This window comes from Heliangelus exortis, chromosome Z, assembly GCF_036169615.1.
Source record: "Heliangelus exortis chromosome Z, bHelExo1.hap1, whole genome shotgun sequence".
Taxonomy (NCBI): domain Eukaryota; kingdom Metazoa; phylum Chordata; class Aves; order Apodiformes; family Trochilidae; genus Heliangelus; species Heliangelus exortis.
This window is the reverse complement of record NC_092454.1, coordinates 49,740,896-49,750,402: the sequence shown is the minus strand read 5'-3', so window position 1 is coordinate 49,750,402 and position 9,507 is coordinate 49,740,896. Positions and strand designations below refer to the sequence as shown.

General features: G+C 37.0%; 1 protein-coding gene across 8 annotated transcripts in view; it reads right to left on the bottom strand.

Annotated features, from left to right (window-relative positions):
* The window catches only part of IQGAP2 (IQ motif containing GTPase activating protein 2), a 123,885-nt gene continuing 114,378 nt past the window's right edge, over positions 1-9,507 (bottom strand). For all 8 annotated transcript variants that reach the window (XM_071731496.1, XM_071731497.1, XM_071731494.1 and 5 more), the window contains 7 exons: positions 9,279-9,420; positions 5,913-6,000; positions 4,862-5,074; positions 3,308-3,468; positions 2,361-2,504; positions 1,376-1,484; positions 1-918 (listed from right to left, as the gene is read on the bottom strand). In XM_071731496.1, coding sequence (XP_071587597.1) covers positions 805-918; positions 1,376-1,484; positions 2,361-2,504; positions 3,308-3,468; positions 4,862-5,074; positions 5,913-6,000; positions 9,279-9,420 — 971 coding nt within the window. In that variant the 3' untranslated portion in view covers positions 1-804. The remainder of the gene's footprint in view (positions 919-1,375; positions 1,485-2,360; positions 2,505-3,307; positions 3,469-4,861; positions 5,075-5,912; positions 6,001-9,278; positions 9,421-9,507) is intronic.

The window sequence follows — 9,507 nt, the reverse complement described above, 5'->3', positions numbered from 1 at the left end:
TTTTAATTAGGTAACATTTATTATATATAGAACAATCTCCAAAGAATATTAAAAAAACAACAATCTAAATACTGATTTTACTGCATTTATTTTCTTACAAAAGACAGGCACAATTTACGTATTCAAATACTTCAAAATGAACAACAACTGTTCACTATTTAGATTTCCCCAATGCCACTCCGAAGGCTGTGAAAGTACAAAATGTCATTTTGTATGAGGCAGTAGTGCATTTAGTACGAATGAATCACAAAATATATTTTTGTGCAGTATGACGTTACTGTCACTTCATAATTACTTATACAATTTTTTGAATTGCACAATAAGCTTGCTTTACAATTGACAACTGCCAGAAAATAGGCTTAGTATGTAACTAAATATTTATCCAAACTATCCCCTAGAAACAAGTTAAGATCTGTTTTGGTAAATACTTAAAGTCTAATAAGAACCATATTATATATCTGAGGTCATTTAAAGTGTTTTAATAGGAACAGGCTTATATATTCAACTAAATTAAATTTCTGCCTACCTTAAAATCCATACAACCACAATAGCTGCGTGTCATAAATGACATTTTGATTGAAAGTACCAACACCAATGAAATCTGGAACTTTAACCTATTTCTTATTTTTCTGCATCATTATCCATGCTGAAAAGGCACTGCGTACATTCCTCTGAACATCTGATGTTTTAGGATTTTTTTAAAGCTAAAAAGCTTGCAATGACAAACTAAAATGTTTCAAAGCGAAAAAATACTGAATAGACTTCCCACTAATGGATGCACATGTATGTGGTATTTGAAAACACTCATTTTCCATAGAACTTCTTATTCAACAAGAATATGAGCAGATTCACATTCACTTTAGCCTTATCAAACATTTTCATTACAGCCACACCTTCGTACTGCATCTGAAGCAAATCCTGTAATCAGAAATAAAATAATTAGCCTCTGTTTGAATTCATACCTTACTGCCACAAAGGGGGTAATTTTAATCATGTGATAACCATTTCAAACTCAAGTCCTTCACAATTTAGACAATTACAAGCAACTATCAGATAGGTGTAGAAAACATTCCACACCCTCTAGATCCCAAACTGTAGATTGTCATCAACAGCAAGCCAGAAGAAATACGTTAGTTTTCTCTTCACATCTGCTGCTTGCCATTGATGTGACACTGGGTTTTGTGCATTTGCCTTGATATACACATTAACCCAAGTCTGTGCTCACCATGCTACAGAAATCATACAGTTAATCCCCCTCCCCACCCCCATCTGCTGCTCTGTGCTCATTGAGTAGTATATTAAAAATCTCAAGTAGTTTATGTTTAGAGGAAATGCACTTGTGACTGTAAGCAAGGCAACAAGATTCAAATTCTACCTGGAAATGGAGCTGCACTTTTTCCATCTCAACCCCCAAAAATTTTGCTTTAATTTCAAAGTCTCCCACTTCTTCTCCAGGTGTGATATCAAACATCACATTCTTAAACCTTGAAATGAAAATACAGGTAATAGATTATGCAGTGCAGTTCAGAGGCAGTTCTGGGAAGAAGCCTGCAGAACACAACAGATCTTTGACCACAAGCAGTGTAAATTGTGTAATAAAAGAACCCTTCTATCTCTACTGCACTGTCTTTTTAGAGACTTTCTGCTTTATGTGTAGTATGGAGTAAAGTCTTTTTGGAAAAAAAAAAATGGGCTGTAGGGATTTCAGGGAAAAAGATGACCAAGAGGTAGGCAGCACAGGAACAGGGAACCCAGATTTTCATTCTGACATGCCCAAGTGTGCTTATATACTTCTTGGTTTCAGTTTGCCTCATGTTTTCCTCTGTCTGATTAAATAGTTTGGAAAAAACCCTGCAATCTGGAAAATGTTGTTCCATGCAGAAGGCAGGTGGAAGGATGCAAATGATAAAAGATTCTCACCATTGGTAGCCTCAAAATTGGTAGATACAAAAGGGATGTTAAACCACCACATCCCTTCACTTTGCTGTAATGAGGAAGTGCAGAAAAATGTGGTATTTACTCAGCTCTATGAAAGTGATTTGTCAGTCCATGACAAAAAACTGCCACAACTGCTTAAATCAGTCATGAGCAGTGAGCGTGCTGCTGGATTTGTACTGTTTCCATCTAGCTAGTGCCAAAACAGGCTTATTCAAACACTTTCCCAGGGTAATCATATAGCACATTACAAAGGAAAAAGGAGAATTAGGACAATTAGGCTTTATCATTCTTCTAAAACTACCTCAGACTTTTACATTCCGATGTACCACAGGAAAGTGTGAAGATCTCTTTTTACAAAATCTAACCCCCAAAAGTAGCTGTTGATTAGGAAAATACTCTGGATTGTTTTATACCAAACTTACTGGTTGGTTTGAAGATCTTCAATTTCTAGAATGACACCTTTTTCATGCAGTCGTGCAGCTGTGTACTTCAATGAGATCTGCTTCAGTTTTTTGCTTCCCCTTGCCTCCTCTTTTCCATCTAGTTTAATTGACCTCCGTGAATTTCTAGGAAGAGAAGAAAAATGGCTTTTGATTCAGGTACCAAGTCTTCTATACTTCAGCTACTCTTCTAGCCATATTTATCTTTCCTTCACTCTTTGACTTCTTGAACTTCTAGTAATGAACAGAATTAACATTAAAATAAATCTTGAGAATTTGAGGGATTTTTAGTACACAGTGAGTAATCTAAACATTTATTTTGAATAAATAATTCAAAATTATTTTGAGTTATTTTGAATCAGTGTTTTCTAGCACTCTATTGTGAGATGACAGCCCTGATCCAAAACCTTCACAATCATCACTTTAAAACAGGAATTTGTAGGTGTACAGTGATGCAGGTGTTACGTAAGATTTAGAGGCCTTATTAAAAAGGCCATTAGAGCTAATTTTTCCTCTTCATATCAACAAGATGTTTTCATTCTGACACTTCAGTGACATTGGTAGAGGGGCTTGCTCTCAAATAACTGCACCATTGCTGAAAAGTAAAATTCTTTAGGCATTTATATTCCCTTTCTCCATTTTAAAAATAAAACTTCAAAGCATGCTAATAAGGATTTGCAGAGTGGTACCCATTAAATATATTGAAGACATGCATACCTCTCCAGCTTCTGTAAGGCAGCTTTAAATAAATGCAAGACTTTACTTTCCAGCATTTGTCTCAGGTGGTCACAGTGACAACTCCCCCAGTCTTTTTAATCCATGTATTGTCAATCTGCTGGCACCAAAACTTCATGCTACAGACTTAACACCTGCCCCACCCTCCTGAAAAAACACACTGGAATTTTAAAGGACAGGAAGAATCAACTCACTTTCTTGTTAAGTTGTCTAAACAAGTTTTTATGTAGGTGTTGTAATAATTAATCTGTTCTTCATAAAATGCTGTCTTAGAGTTAAGTGCATTCAAAGTCTGCTGGAGTTTCACCAGTTCAGCTTTTCGATGATGTCGGTATCTTCTTTGATTCCGGATATCCTAAATAAATTTATTGAAATAATCAGTTTATTACTTTTATATTTAAAAAAGTCTCAGCTTACTACTATTCAAATCTGTGAGTACATAACCTCACTTAATTACTGGGAGAAAGCATGAGCTTTCAAGTAGGTTCCCACAAACACGGCACCAGTAGAGAGTGCGACAGTTTACATGACTGTACCAAAGACAGTAATGACATTGCTACTCATGGACACAGGTACTGGTGCCTTGAACACTGCTACGGTCTCCAGGGCATGACAGGCAGAGAAGACATAAGGAAGACATCATCTTTATGCTATAAAATGAAAGCTTACTTACAGATAGTTTCTGGTGAGAGACTTATGAAATGAGAGCTTGGGCTTCCACTGGGTAAGAACTAGCTTCTGCTATACTAGAGTTTGAGTTGAAGGTAATGGTTGAGGTAGTTGAAAAAACAAACAAACAAACAAACAAAACCAACACCTTCCAGTCCTATGGCTTATCCCAATCTTCAGATTGCCTTGATGACTCAAAACAAAATATCTGAGCTTATAGATAAGAAATAAAAAAGAATGGGGCATTGAATACATATGTAGTATTTCTTTGTCTCAAATAAAAGCAGATGCAAGCACATGAACCGAGCAGGGCTTTAAAACTGCACTTCAGAGCAGGTGCAACATGACAATTATATTAGAGACTTGACTCATGTGAATAATTTATTGATTTATATATCAAAATTTACCTGCAACTTTAAAAGCACACGTATTTATAATTTGTAAACCACGCAAGTGATCTATGAGCAATATACTTGTGAGTAATTAAAGATAATCCAATATTACTCATGAGTAACTAAAAATATTCAAGTACTAGGATTCTTACGACCAGTATTTGTTTTGGATTTGGAACAGAACTTGCCAATTCATAAATAACAAGCTTGGCACTTTGTCAGCCCCCACATGGGGGCCACAATGGCCCACTATTCCAATGTTCTGCCAACCATAGCAGAACAATATTAATACCAATCAAAGAATGTTCTGGAATTTTTAATCTCTTTTTATACCTTACCAAGACTACATTAAGGAACACTGATGTACAGAAACTGATGGGTAATTCTGATTCCTTTTAATAAAACGCTATACTGAAACACATTGTACTGGAGACGTTAAAACGGTATCAATATTAGATCTGGATAACAAAGCCTACAGTTTTACGTTACCAGTTCAGGTAACTATACATGAGATTACTGTCTTTTACTTCTTTTGCCAGTAAACAAAGATGATTTGTTTTGTACATAGATACTTCCACGATTTAGAGTAGCATTCTTTGGAAAATGTCTATTTTACATCTCTATCTGGAATGGATTTAGGCTCGCCTATGATGCCTATGAGTATATAGGGAAGAATGTTCAATTTACCTTAGCAATCTCATTTATAATTTCTTGGTACTTAGTTGCTGAAGACACTAGTCCTGCTTGTTCCAATGCCCGGAGATTTCTCTGAATTTTCCTTTTCTTTTGTTCTATTGGTAGCTGCCCATCTTCAAAAATAGACTGACTGTGCTTCATTTTCTCTGGAGTTTTGGAATCCAAGATGGCACGTTTTTCTACAAGTTTCAAGTGCTCAGAGTCCTGGATAAGCAAAAATACAGAGCAGTTACTACCGAGCTCATGATAATAGTTAAAGTACATTCAATTCTCAAAGGAGATTATCAAGAGTCAAGGTACAGGCTGTATTTACATCCTCTTACCACAGGTATGAAAGTGCTCCATTCACTATGCCTTTGACATACCTTAAGTAACAATCGTGTATTTGAGTTAAACAAAACATTTAAAATCAACCAGATGACCCAATAACTTCACTTGCTGTGGGAAGATGAAGACTTTCCAGATCTCACAGGTGTCCCCTGCACACACACACAACTAAAACGTGCACATTACGGAGGTGGAACTTTGTCTGTCAGAATCTACAGGGAAGTCTTCAGCTGGGACCTTTTCCCACTCAGTTCTCATACCAAGGATAGCAGCAGTTCCCTAGGCAGATGTTACTTGTATTGCTTAAGCAAATAAACTAGGTGTAAGGCAACTTGAGTTGAGATACTGAAGTTCATGAGAAAAAAAATAGAAATCTAGCAGGAGGCACCACAGGCTATTTGATTGTATTATAATATAGGAGAGAAACCACCATATTTACAAAAAAGGTAAAGAAAATAAAATTATACTGGTTGTGCTGGTTGACAGCAAGACTTTTTCTCCTTCTGAAGCTGTTACCAATTATACACTAAAAGAAAATTTGCAAGTCTCATATTTTGAAGGTTCTAAACCTGAGTAGTCTAAAACCAGCAACAATTATTTCATGTGTTGTTCATATAAGGTAGTGGAGAAACCTATCAGAGATCTGTTAAGGCTTTCAGATAGCCATAATAAAATGTGTGCTTTCCTCTCTGTTCAAGCAGAGTATAGCACTTACCTGTTGTGCAGAGGCTGGTGTTTCTAAAATTTCTAAGAGTGTATCCCCTGGCTGTGTTCGTATCACATCCACAATAAGTCTTTTGGTCCTTTAAGAAAGGATAATGAATATTACAAAAGCGTTACCACTGGATCACTTACATGTATCACCTCTTCAACAGTAAAACTGGCAAGTCCCCCATTTATTATGGTTACTTGGTAGTGTTTTTGTTTCCTAGATTTTTATGTTTCAGAGCTTCCATTAATGCTGTTTACCATCTGGATTCTACCAGGTCTGGATAGAGGATTACAAGCACACCTTCCCCCTTTTATTTTAAGAAACATTTAACCAACTAGCACAGTAAAATAGCCATTGTTATCATAACACCAGTTCAAGCAACAACTCACATGTGAATTTTAATTATGATGATGACAAAACAGCAGATAGGGATGTAATCTTTGCAAACCCTGAGCTATGCATGTTTCCGTTAAGGGTCATTTACTGAATAAAGTGGAAACGCACTCGAAACTGCTGAACTTCTGAAGGAATTTTACATCTGACACAGTGCATTTATGCAACACCACTTAGGGCGCATATTTCTCTAGCAGCAACAAACAAGGAGCATTTCCTTGTTTAGAAAAAGGAAAAAAAAAGGGAGCTGCTATACCCTGATATGCAAACTAGCTCCTTTTTGGTAAGAATATCTCATGCCTCTTTGTCCAAGAAGGATATTCTTGGAATACAGAATTCTGTTAATTTGGAGAACATGGTTACAAATGACAAATAACTTGTTATTCTTAGAAAGTAACAGAAACTTCACAGTGCAGCTTAAGTTTCCCAGGAAAATTTCTAAATATGATCAAAGCTTCCATAATAAACCCCACGACTTTGTTCTCATAAAAATGTAATGAAATGGGACATATACTCATATACTCTCATATACTGGCAACCTTATCCAAAACCACCAAGTATTTGAGTATGATCCAAGCTTTCATGGAAGAGAAACCTAGGTACGAACAACTGACAGCACAGCAGACTTGAACTACTCCCTCCAAAGCAACATGCTAAACCTCCTGTAAACCTGTTTGCTCATCCAGAGCTGCTGGTAACTACACTGAGCACTTCTAGCATATTCAACAGCTTCTGAAGGACTCCTGTTAAATGTATTTTTCCTCCACAAACTCTCTTGGAATACCCTCCAGTTTGCCAGGAAAAAACTCCAAACCAAACCCAGAAAGTTTTCCTGAGGTTGGTTCATTTGGCCTACATCAACACTTCCCTGCTTTTTTCTGCCTCTCACACCCTTTGTCAGTCTTCGGTGGTCACCACCACAGTTGGCATTAAGATCATAGGACAGTGTTATCATTCTATGTATTCCTTAGGAACAGGGGCTAAGACATGAAGCTTATTTCTGCTTCCTCTCCTTTTGGCTTCCTCTCCCCATGTTCTAAACCTGTTCAGCTTCACTGTTTTCCAGAAACACCCCACCCAGGGCTGGATGCCTCTCCCTTCACCTGCCTCATCATACCTGCGCGCTCAAACCACACAGACCCGGCACCTTACGTAGAGCCCTCCCTCTAGATAGGGGTACCAGCAAATCTTAGACTGCTTCACAGAAGCCCCAACAAAATCATTTTAAAAGCAAATATATCGGTATTTCTATAGAAGAGGCATGTCACTTGCAGAGAAATTATGAGCATTAACTGAACCATCCATGACTTGAATTTTATCCAGGTGCCTGACATTTCACAGTTGCAGTAAATGGCTCCTTTGCAGCTCAGATAGGAAAGCTAAGCAGCTGTAGTTACATATTTCTTGTTTAAAAGGTAGCAGTAAATATTTTATCTTTTGATATTGCTGCAATTTAGCACAGGTTGCTAATAATTCTTCTGTCAGATTATTTACTAAATTTCTTCAAATTATGAGAAATAGTATTTGAAAGCGATGAAGAAGTTATGTTCTTTGTTAATTCTCATGATAGTGTATCAACATATTTCCTTCCACACAGTGTAGAGGATTAGAGACATTTCTTTTGGCCTTGGCTTTTCATATTTTTTGAGATTCCATTAAGGGGTAGGCATCATCCCACACAGAGGCAAAAAGGGACAGGATGAACATTTTTTTTTTTTTTTTCAAGGGACAGCTGCAGGCATAACCTTCTTATAAAACCATCCTGGGAACAGCTCTAGAGCCTTGATCTCTGGAATACCGAGAGACTAACACAGTTTTGATTTTACATTCTCACTGCAGTCCCTTGACTTTAGAACTAATTATATTTGATAAAAAGTTGCAGAAAACCCTCATTTTTTTTTCTTAAAATTCAGATAGACTACTCTATTACAGTAGAAGAGCTCCTCTTTCAGGATGAATAGTAAGAGTGTTCTTGCACTTAATTTTTTTCCATACTTCAAGCGGACATTTATGGCTTTTATGGAGATTACACTGCTTGCTACAGACAATGCTGGGAACTTCCTTTAGAAGTAGAACTTCACATGTTACCTAATAAATCCAGCTTATCTTTGATTTTGGGGAAAAAAAAAGAACAAAAAACATGTTTAGATTTGAATTACAACCTGTATCTATACTTGTAGTGCTTGCCAAGTTGTAAAAACACTTGTACTGTATTTGTATTTAAAGTGAACATTTAACATTCACACTTGTGGGGTAAAAATAACCATAGTGATAGAGGAGAGGGGAGCAGCATCCCATTCAGCCTGCTGTTCTGGAAGTACCAGGATCTTAAATAAGCCAATCTTTAATCTGGACAGCTTGAAATAAGCTTCAATATAGGGGTGCCAATAACTTCATACTTAAGTGCTTTTATAAAAACAATTTTTACTTTAAAGTAGCCTATATCGCAGGTCATTCCAGTAGTCATTTCTTAATTTGCTTAACAAACAAAGCACATATGATTTTCTTTTCCTGGATTAAAGCATGCACTATTCCTGCTAAAGTGACAGTCACATCCTGTTCAAATGTCTGACTGCAGTACATCTGGGAAGTGTTTTCTTTTGAGGGGGAGGACAGTGATACTGCCCTTCATTTACAAGGCTAGACAATTTTTCATCTTTGTTTTCCCAGGCTGTGGGTGTTTTAAAGCAGAATGTTTTCAGGACTTTGGGGAAAAGCATTTACTAGGTTAGATAATGACCCAACCGTGGTCCAAAACAAAGTGGCAGTATGTTTATCTTTCTGTAAGCTCTCTGGAAGAACTGAGTTTAACTTTTGCAAAAGTGTAAGTAGGACTGAACACAAACTGTCTTGAAAACTGAGTGCAGTCAGCGCCTCAAAAATCCACTTAGGCAGGGCAACAGGATGGAAGCAATTTTTCTTTTACAAAACAAGCAATCAGCATCACCAGAGCATAGGTTTCCGAGTAAAACTTACTTTATCATCAAGCTTTTGAGATCCCGATCTTCGCCTTCTCTTAACTCATACTTGCTTGTTAGAGACAGTGAAATCTCTGTTTTTGCAAGCTGATTCAGTGTGCTTTCCCTGTTGGGGTCATTGGGATCAACAGCTCCTTCCCCTGTAAGGAAACATCTTACTTAAAGTTTGCCAACTTTCCGGTTAGCTTGAAGCTAACCAGAACCTGGATAAACTACTGTAAATCATC